This window comes from Macrobrachium nipponense, chromosome 1 (assembly GCF_015104395.2).
Source record: "Macrobrachium nipponense isolate FS-2020 chromosome 1, ASM1510439v2, whole genome shotgun sequence".
Classification (NCBI taxonomy): Eukaryota; Metazoa; Arthropoda; class Malacostraca; order Decapoda; family Palaemonidae; genus Macrobrachium; species Macrobrachium nipponense.
This window is the reverse complement of record NC_087200.1, coordinates 61,060,173-61,076,688: the sequence shown is the minus strand read 5'-3', so window position 1 is coordinate 61,076,688 and position 16,516 is coordinate 61,060,173. Positions and strand designations below refer to the sequence as shown.

Genomic DNA, 16,516 nt, shown 5'->3' with positions numbered 1-16,516 from the left:
GTGCCTACAGTTGTCTGAAGGACTTGAGTCTTACTTGGGAGGTTTGACCGACTTCGCAAAAGTCCTCCCTCTTCTATTTGGTTTACGACCTCTGAACGAAGAGGATCTAGAGGTAGAAGCCCCTCGAAAGGGTTCCTGAGAGGTCGGCTTCGCTTTCTTCGTCTTAGTCTGGAAGGAAGGACGAGGCTTCCTTGCAGACTGTGCTAGAAGATCCTGCGTAGCTTTGGCAGAGAGAGCCTTCGATATGTCTTGAACCAGGTGTTTAGGAAACAGCTGCGCAGAGAGAGGAGCAAAAAGCAAAGACGATCTCTGTGCATGTGAGACAGACTTTGTTAAAAAGGAGCAAAATACTGATCTTTTCTTCAAGACCCCTGCCCCAAACAGTGAAGCTATTTCACTGGCCCCATCCCTCACCGATTTATCCATACAGGATAAAACACAATTCAAATCCTCCGGAGAAAACGGGTCCGGTCCTTGAGTTTTCTTGGCTAGGACTCCGAGGGACCAATCGAGAAAGTTGAAAACTTCCAAGACTCTAAAAATGCCCTTTAGAATGTGATCCATCTCATTCATGGCCCACATAGTTTTGGCCGAATTCATAGCTGATCTTCTAGTGGCATCTACTAGTGCCGAAAAATCTGCGTCAGCTGAAGATGGAAGGCCCAGTCCCAAGGGTTCTCCTGTCTCATACCAAAATCCGGTCCGTCCGGAAAGCTTCGACGGAGGGAAGGCAAACATAGTTTTCCCCGCTTCTTTTTTAGTTCGCATCCATGAACCGAAACTCTTGATCGGCCATTTTTTTTTCATAGAAAGAGTCGGTTTTCATTGTGACACACGAAGATCCTTTCGTTGCCTTCGCCGTGGAGAACAACGAGTTTGGAGAAGGAGGAGCAGTAGGGCTCAAAGACTCTCCGAACTCCTGAAGGAGAAGCTCTGTGAGCTTCTTGTACGAAGAAACTACTGCCGATGTATTAGTTTCTTCCTCAGAGGCTTCCTGGTCTTCTTGAAGAGGAGAACGAGGATGAGGAGAACGAGGATGAGGATCCTTATGAGAATCCTTAGATGATTTCCTAGCTGGGTACAGTGCGATGTAGGAGACAAACGTCTTGAATGAGGAGAAGAGTCCAAAGGAGAGCGGCGTACAGGAGAACGACGAGTCGTAATAGAAGGACGCTTGTCCGAAAATTCTTGTCTCATCACGCATTCCTTCCTAAACGAAGACAAACTCTTAACAGCAAAAGAGGAAGGACTCCCTTCCCTAGAAAGACCACGTCTATCCCTAGGGAGCTTACGAGAGGGAGAGCGCCTACTAATATCCTGGCGCCGATCGTGAGGAGAGCAGCTACTAGGCGCTGAGCGCCTATCAATCACAGGGCGCTTAGGGGAATCCTGGCGCCTACCAAGCGGAGAAACGTTGCTAAGAGTAGAGCGCCTATCAGGAGCAGGGCGCTTGAGAGGCTCTTGATGCCTACGAAGCGGAGAGCGGCTGCTATGCTCCGAGCGCTTAAACGGAACAGGGCGTTCAACGAGATCTTGGTCCTTACCAAGAGGAGAACGTCTGTAAGGCTCCGAGCGCCTAACAGAGGCAGGGCGCTTGAGGCGTTCTTGGATTCTAGCAAGAGGGGACCGATTTTTCCGATCCAGGAGTAGGGAGCCTCGAGAACGAAGAGCGCCTACTAGGAGAACGAAGCAAACGAGGTTCAAGGCGCCTCTCTCCAGGAGAACAGCTACTAAAAGAAGGACGCCTACCAGGCGCAGGGCTCCTACTAGACTCTTGATGTCTTACAGGCGAGGAGCGAACTCCATGTGATGAGCGCCTACAAGTCACGGGTTCCGACGTCCGATAACAGTAGTCGGAAGGAGAAGCGCGCCTACTTTCAGAGGGGCATTCCTTTGGTTCTCTGAGAAGGCGAGGAGAAGAACGACGAGACGGAGGCGACGAAATAAGTCTTCCTTGACCTGAGCGACTCTCTCTTCTTGCACGAACTCTAGAAGAAGGAGAAACAGACAGGGCTTAAGCGTTCTTACCATGAGACAGGAATCCGATCTGGAGAAATATCTTCATAATCCAAAGAGCGCCTATCTGAGGATTGGCGCCTCGACACCTCCGAGAGAGAGCCACGGGAGTGGTGCTCCTCTCGTGAAATCCTACGATGTGTAGAAGCATCCGCAAAAGAAGGAGATTGCCGATTACAAGGAGAGCGATCTTCCGACGAAAAGCGCCTCGATCTCTTGATAGGGAGAGACAAATCCTTCCTTCTACGGGATCTCGATGCCAAGGAGTCCGCCAAGGCTATGATCTGAGCTTGTAGGCCCGCTAGCACTCGAGTAGGCGAGTCAACAGGATCTTCTTCCGAAGCAAGCTCAGAGCGAGGAACGGGAGAAGAAGGGCGATCACAGGATCTCCTAGGCTTCTTTGCTTGCAAGGAAGCTACATCAGAAAAGTCTTCTGGGCTGGACGCTAAAGTACTGAAGGGAGCCTCCGAAGCCCTCTTCAACGGGCGTGACGCCTCCTTAGAGCTCCAACCACGTTTCGGCGAAGGAGAAGAAGACGACGAAAAACGCTGACGAAGAATATCCTTCCTCTTACGATCCAAGGCAGCCTTGGAGCGAACTTCAGGATCTGCCGAGGGGACGCCCGACCGGTGGGGGCTCTCCTTAGCCCTCCTGCGGCTTTCGACTTTCCTCCTCCACTGGAACTGGGAGTCTGGAAGAGGTCTAGGCCTGGAGGCACTAAGGAGCCGGTCAGACGCACCCTCCACATCACTGGGTACACTGCACTTATCATCACTGACACTCTTACCTTGATCAGTACGAAGAGTCTTGTCTTCCTTAGTACACAAGGAAGCTTTTGAGGCCGCCGCCTCCGAAGACGAATCTACGGCTTCGGTGCGGGGAGCAGGAGCTGAGACCTGGGAGGAAGGTTCTAAAACTACATTAATGTTAGTTTCGTTCTCACTCATTCTCGACCTGCTCGAACTCCTGGAAGAAGCTTTACGTACCCTATCTCTTTCAAGTTTCCTAATATAAGAAGAAAGAGCCTTATATTCATCTTCGTTCAAAACCTCACATTCTTGACATGGGTTACTAAACGAACATTCATTCCCCCTACATTTAACAAAGATAGTGTGAGGGTCAACCGCAGCTTTCGGTAACCTCACCTTACATCCATCAGTCAAACATACTCTAAACAAAACCAGAGTTTTGGAAACAAAATCAAAATCAGACATTCTACAGGAAAATCCAGCGCAAAGTCAATAACGGTCCACAATCAGCGTATGCCAAGCCAAAATAGAGCGAATACGTCACCAAAAAGTCCAAATCAATCTCCAGGCAAGCGAGAAATGAAGAATCTATCGGAAGGAAACGACAACAGTTGTTATCGCTTCAAGCGACAGAGAAAAATCTGGCTGGAGAGATAGATTGGTTCGTACACCCGCCACCCAGCGGCGGGTAAGGTAGACCACCTGACCTACCTGTCGCGTGTGCCGCGAGATTTGAAATTCTGTCGGGAACGTCGGAGACTATAGCTAAGTATATATCTAGCAGGGAAGTTCATGTACAAAAATACATATTGATTAAAAATTTGCCATTTGTTCATATACAGAACAAACCTTTTGTCTTAACCATAGGATAGACTCATACACGGAAGGAGGTATGAGAATTCTGAACCAACTTAGGGTTCAGCACACCCAATCATTCTTCTTAGAAATGAGAATGCTAAAGAAGAAGACCTAAGCCTTTGAGATGTTAGATATTTGGATATCTTAACACTCAGTCCACTAATGAAACATAACCAGATTTATTGCATTTATGGAAGTCCAAAAGAACTATATCTGTTAAGGCAACAAACCATGATGGCCACACAAAATGGGTTTGTCGCCACTCCTCACTCCCCTTGCTGAAGAAAGGACTTTAGCTACTGGGAAGCATATCTGCATGTTGCTTGAAACATTAAAAGTTCTGTAACAGTATAGCTGCGACGCTCACCTGCATCAAGCCAGTACCAGCGTAGACTGCTATGATGTGTCTGTTCATAAAACCGCCTGTAGGAATGAAGAAAGGAGAAAAGGGAAGGAAAAGAAGCCAGTCAACTCCCTCATTCCCTACCCCATACAATCATCTTAGGCAAGGTACAAACTGATGCACCAGGGAAACTGGATTAGTCGCACTTGTTGACCAGCCACCACTAGACCCTAGGAAAATGAATCCAAGGACCTGTGGGCAACATTCTTCGTGCAGAAGTAAGCCTAGGTCAGAAGGAAAACTGCTTACAAAATCAGTTTCCTGGGAGAAGATTTGACTCACAGGCTCGAAGGAGGTTGCGAGAGAAAAATGATATTTTCATGATAAAATAAAGTTTCACATATAGTACTTACCGAACAGTTACATAGCTTATAGCTTCTTACCTACGGCAGTCGAAATTCAAATTGTTGGCGCCAGCGGCGTTGCTATCTTAAGTATAGGTGATACAAGACCTGCCCACATCCGGGAACCCTGGGTACTGCTAGCCTTCTACCGTCAATTTTCGTTTAGCCGACGGGCGTCCATCTGTGGGAGGTGGGTGGTGGGGCTTTGATTATGTAACTGTTCGGTAAGTATATGTGAAACTTTATTTTATCATGAAAATATCATTTTCACATAAGTGACTTACCGAACAGTTACATAGCTGAATCCAAACTACCCGGAAGGAGGGTAGATGGACTACATAAAAATGACAGTAAGACCACATTAAACAGCAAATGTTGCAGTACCCTACCTTGTGAGAGAGCAGCTGCAGGAGAATACTGCCTCTGGTTGGCGCTCTCATCACTCGTAGGAGACGTGGCAGTATAGGCCAGGGTCGTCCCTACTTAGTGGGATTTTGTAACCATGGACAAGACCGTTGGTTGACAAAATATTAAAAAACAGATAATGCCCTTGCCCTGGGCTTCAGAAACCAGTATAAAAAACAACAGACCATCACCTATACCAAAAATAATGACATACTCAAAAGTAATAAATAAGATCTGGAGGTTCTCCAAAGTACTATGAGCCTCCAGTCTGCCCACGACTCAACAACCTATAACAAGGCAAGGAGACAGTAGAGGATAGAAAGTTCCCCTATGTTTCCTTTCCCAACACCATGCCCGCTACCGACAAAGGACCCAATTTACAACAAACTATCATAGGTAGCCTCTACATTCTCAGGTAAAATGAGGCGAACACAGATCTCGATCTCCAAAACGTAGATTGAAGAATCGAGGAAAGCGACATATTGTGCTTGAAGCTTAAGGATGTCGCCACTGCACGTATTTCATGTGCTTTCACCTTAAGCACATTTAGAGTCTGATCTTGGACTTGAGAGAGTGACTCCAGTATCAGACTTCTCAAAAAGAACGAAATAGCGTTCTTGGAGAGGGGTTTTGCAGAATTCTTAACCGAACACCAAAGTCGGTCGGAATTACCTCTAACGGATTGTGTCCTTGATAGGTAACATTTCAGAGCTCATTTCAGACATATTAAATATTCTTCGTCCATCGGACCCACTATATTAGATAATCCCTTAAGTACAAAAGATTTAGGCCATGGGTTAGAGGGAGATTCGTTCTTTGCTAAAAATTCGTTAACAAAAGAACAAACCGCATTACAATTTTTGAACCCCACCTCTTTGTGGATGGCTTGTAACTCACTCACTCTTCCTGCTGTAGCCAAAGCGAAGAGAAAAAGTGCCTTCCTCGTTACATCTCTCAAAGACGCTTCACGAAGTGGCTCGAATCGTGAAGACATCAGAAAAGTTAAAACTACGTCCAAGTTCCAGTCCACACTATCCTTCTTGGATACTTTTACTGTATTAAAAGATTTAATTAAATCTCCAATATCCTGGTTAGAGGAGATGTCAAGCCCTCTATGCTTAAACACTGAGGACAGCATAGCTCTGTACCCTTTAATTGTCGATACCGACAAGTTCTTAACTTCTTTAAGGTACAGCAAAAAATCAGCTATTTCTGTCACAGAGGTTTTAGAAGACGAGAAATTATGTCTTCTGCACTACGTCCTAAAGACTCCCCACTTTGATTGGTAAAGCTTGGCAGAAGAGCTTCTTCGACAGTTAGCAATAGCTCTGCCGCTCTACGAGAAAACCCCTTAGCTCTGACGAGTTTCCGAAAACAGTCTGAACCCTGTCAGTGACAGACGGACCAATTCTGATGATACCTGTCGAAGTGGGGCTGTTTGAGTAGCCGAGGATACTGAGGAAGAAGTCTGGGATGGTCTATAAACCAACTTGAGGAAGGTCTGGAAACCACGTCTTTCCTGGGCCAGAATGGTGCTACCAACGTCATTGACACATTTTGATGTGAGAGGAACTTGTTCAACACTCTCTGATCATTCCAAATGGGGGAAAGGCGTAAACGTCTAGACCCGTCCAATCCTGAAGCATTGCGTCGGTCTTCCAAGCAAGAGGATCTGGAACTGGGGAACAAAAGATCGGAAGTCGATTGTTCCTCGACGTGGCAAACAGATCCACTGAAGGTCTTCCCCAAAGTTTCCACAGTTGCCTGACAAATTTTGTTCTTGCAATGTCCACTCCGTGGGAAGAACTTGGTTTACTCGACTGAGTTCGTCTGCCAGTACATTTAACTTCCCCTGTACAAACCTCGGAACGAGGGAAATATCCCGATCTTGAGACCAGAGAAGGAGATCTTCTGCGACTTTGTTGAGGGAGAATGAATGGGTTCCTCCCTGATTCCTGATATAAGATAGAGCGGTGGTGTTGTCGGAGTATACTGCCACTCTCTTTCCCACGACCAAAGGAGCGAAATGCTTGCAGACCGAACCAAATCGCCTTCAACTCCCTTCATGTTGATGTGATTCAACCTCTCTTTCTCTGACCATAATCCTGAGATCTTTTTGGTCCCTAGGAGAGCTCCCCAACCTCTGTTCGAAGCGTCGGAGTATAAATCTACGTCTGGGTTCCTTAATGTCAGAGACCCTCTTGCAATCTTTCCCTCGACATCCACCATCTCAAGTCGTTCTTTGATCTCTTCCGACACTGGGAACGAATACGTGTCTGGTTGAGACTTCCGACACCAACTCGCTTTGAGATAAAACTGAAGAGATCTCATGTGAAGACGACCCAACTTTACAAACGTCTCTACTGATGATAACGTCCCTAGAAGACTCATCCATTCCAAGGCGGAGGAGGACTGACGATTCAGGAATTGGCTCACTTTTTGAGGCAAGATTCTATTCTTTTCGGGGACAGAAAAACCCGAAAAGTCTGAGAGTCCAGAATCATCCCCAAATAGGGGATCTTCTGGGACGGCACTAATTGAGACTTCTCCAGGTTGATGAGAATTCCCAATTGACTCGCTAATGACAGTGTCTTCCGTAAATCCTTCACGCACTGTGTCCTTGAACCCGATCTGAGAAGCCAGTCGTCCAGGTAAAATGCTGCATTTATGCACAACATATGCAGCCATTTCCCCAATGGAGTAAGAACACGAGTAAATACTGAGGGGCCGCTCGAAAGCCGAAACAAAGGGCTCTGAATTGATACGTCCTCCCTTCGAACACAAATCTCAGGAACTTCTTTGAACTCTGGTGAATCGGGACATGAAAGTAGGCGTCCTTCATGTCCAGGGACACCATCCAATCGCCTGGGCGAAGTGCCGACATCACAGAATGATTTGTTTCCATATTGAACTTTGTCTTCAGGCACAAAAAGGTTCAATGCGCTTACATCTAGCACTGGCCTCCAACCCTACCCGAGGCTTTGGGAACTACAGAGTGTCTGTTGTAGAATCCCTGAGAACTGTCGAGGACTTCCTCTATTGCTCCCTTCTTGATGAGTGCATTGACCTCTGCTGCTAAAGCCAAAGCTCTCTCTGATCCTGGAGAATATGCTGTTAAGCTGATTGGTGTATCGGAGAGAGGAGGATCTAAAACAAAAGGAATCGAGTATCCCTCGAAGAACTTGAACTACCCATTGCTCTCGCACCTCTTCGACTCCATTCTTCCCAAAAAAGATGGAGTCTTGCCCCTACTTGCACGTGAAGGAACGGCTTCTCACTTGTCCGAAGGTTTGGGGGGAGGTTTCTTTGAGGACTTGTACTGTGGACGCAAATTAGTCTGGTCGTTGCCACTTAGGTTTATTCACTCGAAAGGGATGCTTCTGAAGAGGAGAAGACTTAGCTCCTGTCGGAGTAGGCTCTTTCGGACGTCTGGAAGACTGATGAAGGAGATCATTAGTAGATTTCTTTTCTAAATCCGATAGAATTTGTTGAATGGTTTCTTCAGGGAAAGAGAGATTTACAGAGAGGAGCAAACATGAGAGCCGACTTCTGGTTATTAACGACTCCTTTAGACACGAAAGAACACCACCTTTCTTTCTTCTTCATCACTCCCATTGTGAAAAGGGCTGCTAATTCTCCTGACCCATCTCTAACAGCCTTATCCGCACAGGACAGAACTCCTAACCAGTCTGTGGCAAAATCTTCTTCTAAAGACTGACAGTCTTCAATCTTGCGAGCTAAAGAGGCAATAGTCCAGTCCAAAAACTAAATACCTCAAATACTTTAAAAATATTCTTCACCAAATGGTCCAGCTCTGAAGAGAAAACAAAATTTTAGCTGACGAAAAAGCTGTCTTCGGTGTGAGTCCACTAACCGGAGAAGTCTCCCTGGGAGGAGGCAGACACTCCCAAAGAAGGAACTTCTCCAGTTGCGTAGAAGCGATACGCTTTACTCTGAAGCTTAGAAGGTGGGAAAGCAAACGAAGCCTTACCTGTTTCCCTCTTCTTAGAAAGCCACTCTGTTGACTCCTTAAGGCCGTGCTTCGAGGACTGAGAAAGAACCAGTTAGGTAGACACGAATACGCTGTCTTCCTATCTTTAACGAACATTGAAGGCGGTGAAGACGGAGAAGCAGGTTCAAAGTAATCTGGATAAGTGGACAGGAAAAATTTAAGAAGACTCGAATAAGCCGACGAATCCTTGTCATCTTGATCCAAAGCTTCCTCTTCAGACTGCACGGAAGCAGAGTCGAAATCAGGCTTATGTTCTACCCCGGTGGAGGATTTCAACAAACTCATAAGATCCTGGAAATGCTTCTTAAATGGAGCTAAGGTAGAATCGTCTAACACTGTAGAAGTCGATGGTCTTTCAGTCGAAGAACGATTCTTTCTAACAGGTGAAGTCTCCGCACCACGAGTCGACACAGGCGAACAACCAGTCGAAATTCCTATCGACTCACGGCGAGGGGAGTCGAACAAAGACGAGCGAATACGCTTCTCTGGACAGTAATACGGAGTCGAACGAGGCGACCGAGCCGAAACTGCGACCGAGACTCGCTTGGGAGAGTCGAGCGATCGTGAATTATCACAAAGTTTAGTCCGAGAGCCATTGCTTTTAGCCGAAAAATGCGACTGCGGAGGAGATTCACTAAATATCACATCCGGAGCAAAACTACACGAAGGTTGAGGACTCCAATGCCTCTTAGACTTCTTAACAGGAGTCGGTGACGAATCACCCGCAAGAATCGAATGTCTTTTTAACGGTCGAGACACCAAATCACCTCGCCTTTTGCGCACTGGCGATTGCACTTCCGAATCAGAAGACAGACGAGAATCACAAACACTAACACCTTTCCACATCTTTTTGGACGACACCAGCGAGTCGACGGAGTCGACGGCTGACCGTGGGCAAACTCCCCCAGACTCCTTCCGACCTCCGGTATGTCTTCTCCCGGTTGCGGGGGAGCGGGACAGTGACCTTCGTCTGGGAGTCGAGGGGGAACGGACACCGCCTCCTCAGGCGCAACATTAACACTTTGCACTGCACTAGATTTCACTGTACTATCTACGAAAGCTTTTTTTTTTAAAAGACATTCCTAACTTCATAACTGATTCAGCTAACACTTCGAACTTTTTTTATCCATCTTAGACTCAAGCAAGGCAATGGTGTTGGGTTCGGAAAACATGGGCAACTTGAACAGGGGTAATCAAAGGAGAAGAGTAGGACTATTAATTGGAGAAATATTCTCTAATAAAGGAGAGGCAAGAGAAGACTTATTTGTCTCCGAAGGAACAGGAGTAGTTTCTAACCTATTCTTACTACTAGCCCTAAGAGCTGCCTTCCTCTTCCTATCTTTCTCCATTTTCTCAGCATGCGATCTAACCGCCTTCCATCCCTGTTCATCAATTCTTTACCATTCATCACATGTCACATCCATACCATTACAATTTTGTCCTCTGCATTTAGTGCACTTAGAGTGCGGATCGTGACATAACTTAGCTAATCTTGTTTTGCAGCCAGCGCTGCAAAACCTTACAGCAGATGAACTAGAATCTGACATAATTAGCAATAATGACGAAAAACTGAATAGAGATAGCTAACTGGCAAGAAAAAACCAAAAACTTGTACATCACCAAACAAAAACCAAAATCCAAAATGGCGACGCAGGAGACTGCAGCGAAAATCTCACAGGTGTTACCCCGTGAGCGGCAGAAACGAAAATTGACGGTAGAAGGCTAGCAGTACCCAGGGTTCCCGGATGTGGGCGGGTCTTGTATCACCTATACTTAAGATAGCAACGCCGCTGGCGCCAACAATTTGAATTTCGACTGCCGTAGGTAAGAAGCTATAAGCTATGTAACTGTTCGGTAAGTCACTTATGTGAAACTCAGAACCAGAGTAAGGTCTGATACTCAGTACCAGAGTAAGGTCCCAAGCAGGAGGTCTGAGCTTCCAAGGTGAACAAGATTGCCCCAAGCTCTTGAACCACACTAAGGATTCTGAGGGTGAAGATAGGTCTCCACCCTTCAAATAAACCGAACACGAGCAAGACCTGTAGCACCTTGCCAGCATAAACAGATGGAACTTCCTGTTCTGGAAAACATTCAGGAGATCTTGCTGGATTCTTTCATGTGCCTTATCCTTCTGTCAACCTATAGTATGCAGGTCAGGAACTATCTCCAACTTGCCTGTCTAGCCTACCTCCAACTAAGCTGACCACCTTTTGCCCAGTTTTGACTATGGTACCAAGCCCATGCTACAGGTCACCTACATAGCAAAAAGGTGAATGTTTCCACGCAAGTGAAGAGATATGAAATTAGGCCTGCCAAACAATCGCTGTGTATCTATTACTTAGATTAACTGAGGAATTACTTTGAGAGGAAAGTAAAGGTCTCGAGGTGTTGATTTGACAGATGCTGGCTCTTGACTAATGTCTGTCCTGGGTTACAGGTTAAAAGTACTTTTTAGGTAAGGTGATCACGCTACGGTAGAAGCTGGCCATTTGGTACTTTACCTTAATGGCATACTAATTCAAGCGCTTTTCGGGAAGTGGCTGCTAGGTATGTCACCGCTCAGTCATTTACCCTATGGTTTGGGGAGCACCTACTGTTTAGTTGGCCAAGAGTATCGTCTGCTAGATAATTGGCGGACGAATACAAACAAGATGGCATGTATGTTTTGGTGCATTTTTTGAAAACGTGCAGTAATAGATTATAGAAAAGCCTATAAAAACGGTAAAGGGGACCGTGTTGGGAACTGGGGTTTTTGGGTGGGGGCAACCAAATGAACCAACCTAACCTGACTTAGGGTGCGTGCCCTAAAATGGTTGGGGGGCTTTGCCCCCCTGGAACCCCCAATATGGTAACAATGATTTTGACCTAACCAAACGAACCAACCTAACCTGACTTAGAGTGCGTGCCCTGACCTGTCTGGGGGACCCCCCCTGGTATGGTAACAAAGGTTGTGACCTAACCAAATGAACCACACTAACCTGACTCATTGGACAAAACTGTCTTCCTCTTACACGTGGCTCATTGTTCCCCCTTTGCAGTGTTCATATTGACCAATAAAATTGCCTAAAAGGTCATGTTTACAAAGGAACGAATGTTATACGTCAATATCGTCACAGAACTTGATCAAGTCCGAAAACATAACCAGGTTAGCAGTGGCAAAAGCCTAACCAAACAATCGCTTCTTCCTGCATACCTACCTACTATAAATTCCCTTACGACTTGATTCTCGTCACTTAGGTAGGCTATTTATCACCAAGAATTAGTAGGTAGCCGATACCTTAGGGCTAGCTAGCCTACTACTATACCCAAGACCCCTTGCATTGTCATTACTACTAGGTACCTACCTAACTAAATTTAGTATACTAGGTAATGCGTTTATAAATTTATGGTTTAGCCTAATAGGTTCATTAGTATATAAAAAGTAGGTATAGCTAGCTACTATTACTAAATTTGCGTTACTAGGTACTAGGTACCTTCAATTTCTGGTTGAGCAGGGTTAGCTAAGTAAGGTACCTACTACTATATACTACCTAATAGTATAGCCTAGGTAGGTAGTATACCTACCTATAGGTAGGTCTGTCTCACCTGGTCTTAATACCTATCTAGTATACTAGGCGCGGTTGTACAAGTTGTCATAAATAAACCTACGTCGAAAATGTTTAAAACAACTTTTTAAAATACTTTACCGTAGATCAGAACGTAGAACGTTTGTTGCAAGAGTGAAGTCTAAAGGAGGGACAGTGACAGTCTCTGTGAGTACGGTGACGGTCTAACTTCTCTTGGGTCTGGGGTGGGCAATTCATCTCTGGTCACGTTTGTTATTGTCACTTTAAAATAAACGTTACCTAAAACAATCAATTACAGAATACTTATTTGCATTGATCTATAAGCTTTATTTAAATGTATTATTTTTAATATTATGCGCTATATGCACTATTTCAGGATAAATTAACAGATTATTAGCCTTTAATTTCAAAATGTTAGAATGAAACGCTTCCAAAAAAAATAATAATTATAAACAAAACATTATGCTACTCAACACTACTTTTCGACTAATTATCGCATTATCTTTGCTTAAGCAAATGTTAAATATTTTAATATAAGTGATTATAGTAATCGTTTTACAACGCAACATTAAAATACATTCACGCGAAAAACATGACGTCAGTCCTATTTGTGAATCATGCAGTCAAATGACTCTAAACATCTCGTGATGTGTGCAACATCACTGATGAGACTTCAATCATCGGATTTTCTCGCAATGAATGATGCCCCGCGCATCAGAAACCTCTGTATGAATGACTCATGTGATTTTCTCTCTCCCTCACGCCTTGTGTATTTGTTGAAAAGGGAATTCAATGCAGAATTTTCAGTGTAGTAATCTGCAATCTCTCTCTCTCTCTCTCTCTCTCTCTCTCTCTCTCTCTCTCTCTCTCTCTCTCTCTCTCTCTCTCTCTCTCTCTCTCTCTCTCTATCATATATATATATATATATATATATATATATATTATATATATATATATATATATATATATATATATATTAGAAATCTGGGACTAATACACTTACAAAACAATTGCATCAAGTTAGAACTTCCGAAGCTCTAACAAGCTGCCACAGGATTAGGAAGATCATTCCACAATTCAGCAACAGCTGGAACAAACTTTTTGTTTGAAGCTCTAAATCCAGAGGTTTCTCTGCTTCTTCCGGAACCAGCAATCCCACCGGAACAAACAACAACCAAGCAAAAGATAGCTCAATATAGTAGTATTGACGCGACCTGATAAATGCAAATCAAGCTTCAAATACGTGTAGAGCGTTGATTCTTCATTTCGAGTGAATGACTACTGAGTTCACTATATTTTGTGTTTTCATCAAAGGAAAAATATGATCACTGGAGTAACTTTAATCTCCAAATGAGAGGTAGACTCGACAATGTACAGACGGCCAACGAAGAATTGGCGTAGTTTCTTAATTCATTGTTCGTTAAGGAAATATTGCCGTATGCAGGTGCCAGATTATTTACGTAACAATAAATAACATTTCCTTTCAAAGGTGCTATACTTGAAATAAATTACATTAGAATTGAGTAGACTTATTCAACGTATTAAAGATAATTATTTTGCAAAGTAAGGAAAATATATACCGATGGGTCCACGATTTCTAATTTTATTCTCAACTCTAGCTTCGTGACAGCATACCGAAGATTTTAAAGTTGGCTTTGCTGCCGCTCGAGTCTTTACTCAACGAATCGTACTGCACTGGGGTGTTGTCATTTCGACTCCTACAGCCGATAAATAATACATCAAGGCGTTAACATTCTTTGAAAACGATGTTTAATTAAACTAATTTTGTCCTTTGATCAATAAAATAATTTGCATGACACATTTAGTGGGCCTAAATTGGACTTCTGATTTTCCCACATGATTAGTCTAGGTCTATACTCTCTCGGATATGTAATATTAATGAATATTTAAATCGACAATATATATATATATATATATATATATATATATATATATAGTTATATATATATATATTAATCTGCTTTATTTGACTATTCCCGTTATTCTTGTTTTATTAGCCATGTTCGCCTTTCTTCTTATCCCTTTCATAATTGCTTAACATAATTAACTCTGACCTAGCTATTCAAAGTCAAAAAGCAATCTTAAAAAAAATCAAACTAATATAATTCAGTCTTATTTTTTATCGATGTCCTCGCCTTCCTTGGATCCCAGTCGGAGACAGTATGTTCGTTCGTTCGTTTGTTCGTTCGTTCGTTCGTTCGGCCTCCTCTCTGTGTGTGTCCAGAAGAGCGCCTTCACCTTGGAATTCTTGAGCATTTGAACTTGAAGATCTCTGGAGATGTTGTTATCCTCGACGGAGCCACAGCTCCGTCGAATCCTGCCCCAGAGATCTTCTCCGCTCAAATTGCTACATAGGAAGAGTGAGAAAAGGACTATTCTACTTACGAGAACAGAGGAGAAAGGCTTCTGCAATCCTCAGGAATCCCAAAAGGAAATCGCCCTTCAAGACACGAAGGAAGGAAGATGAAGGACGAACGAACGAACGAACACACTGTCTCCGTCTGTCTTCAAGGAAGGAAGGAAGACTTCGAAATCCACAAGAGAAGAATCGAAGCTTCCGTCAGCTTCTTAAAACAACCATTAGCACCAAGCGTCTTTGACTCAGCCTCTCGACAACAGGGTCTGATGTCAAGGGCTAAGAGAAAGTGGACGAAGATTGCATGAAGGTCTGCAAAGGATGTCACAAGGAGACGAGGACCAAAAGGAGGACTGGATACTGGAAGAGGATTGGATACTGGAACTACTACAGAGGAAGAGTGAGAATAGGACTACTTACGAGAACAGAGGAGAAAGGCTTCCCAAATCCTCAAGAATCTCAAAATGAACTCGCCCTTCAAGACACACGGGGAGGAGGACAAAGGACGAACGAACACAGTCTCCGTCTGCCTCCAAGGAAGGAGAAAGACTTCAAAAGAATCTGAAGCCACTCTTGCAGAGCTGTGGCTCCGTCGAATACAGCCACAGAGATCTTCACTGCTCAAATTGCTAAAGAATCCCAATTGCCTCCGTCTGTCTCCAAGGAAGGAAGAAGACTTCGAAATCCACAAGAGAAGAATCGAAGCTTCCGTCAGCTTCTCAAACCAACCATCAGCACCAAGCGTCTTTGATTCAACCTCTCGGCAACAGAGCCTTCCGCCAAGGACTGAGGGAAAGAGGAGGAAAGAAGCAAGAAGGTCTGCAAAGGACGGCACAAGGAGACGAGGACCAAAAGGAGGATGGACACAGGAAGAGATTGGATACAGAAAGACGGATTCGGACACAGAAGAGATTGGATACAGGAAGGAAGGACTGGACACAGGAAAGAAGATTGGATCAGGAAGAAGACTGGACACAGGAAGAAGACTGGACACAGGAAGGAAGGATAGAATCAGGAAGAAGACTGACACAGAAAGAAGAATGGAAACAGGAAGAAGGATGGACACAGGAAGAAGGACTGGACACAGAAAGAAGATTGACACAGGAAGAAGACTGGACACAGAAAGAAGATGGACACAGGAAGAAGAAATGGACACAGAAAGAAGCCTGGACACAGGAAGAGACTGGACACAGGAAGAAACTAGATAACAGGAAGAAAGAATGGACACAGGAAGGAAGATGGGGAACAGGAAGAAGAAAGATACAGGAAGAAGACTGGACACAGAAAGAAGACGGACACAGGAAGGAAGACTGCGGACCACAGGAAAGAAGATCCGATACAGAAGAAGACTGGACCACAGGAAAGGAAAGGACGGGAAAACACAGGAAGAAGACAGAATACAGGAAAGAAGATGGAACAGGAAAAGAAAGAAGGACTGGAACACAGGAAGAAGATTGGATACAGGAAGAAAGACTGGATACAGGAAAGAAGATTGGATACAGGAAGAAGGACTGGGAACAGCAGGAAGAAGATTGGATTACAGGAAAGAAAGATTGGATTAACAGGAAAGAAGGACTGGACACAGGGAAGGAAGATTGGATACAGGAAAGAAGACTTGGACACAAGGAGGAGAGACCAAAAAGCGGAAAATAGATGAAATAAAGAGAAACAAGAAAACCACAGTCAAGTCAAACGGAAGGAGAGCAAGAAAATTGATTTAAAAAATCAGATAAAAAAATCAGATAGAGAGAGAGAGAGAGAGAAATTTTAACCAAACTACTGCTCC

General features: G+C 44.3%; 2 protein-coding genes across 4 annotated transcripts in view; one reads left to right on the top strand and one right to left on the bottom strand.

Moving 5' to 3' along the window:
* The window catches only part of LOC135219345 (spartin-like), a 275,523-nt gene extending 262,897 nt beyond the window's left edge, over positions 1–12,626 (bottom strand). For all 3 annotated transcript variants that reach the window (XM_064256022.1, XM_064256024.1, XM_064256023.1), the window contains exon 1: positions 12,474–12,626. The gene's annotated coding sequence lies outside the window, so the exon portion shown is untranslated. The remainder of the gene's footprint in view (positions 1–12,473) is intronic.
* Positions 12,627–15,051: 2,425 nt separating this feature from the next.
* On the top strand, positions 15,052–16,383 carry LOC135218799 (golgin subfamily A member 6-like protein 22). Its single transcript, XM_064255248.1, has 2 exons — positions 15,052–15,130; positions 15,395–16,383. The coding sequence occupies exons 1-2, from the start codon at positions 15,052–15,054 to the stop codon at positions 16,381–16,383; spliced, it is 1,068 nt and encodes a 355-aa protein (XP_064111318.1).
* The last annotated feature ends 133 nt before the right edge of the window (positions 16,384–16,516 follow it).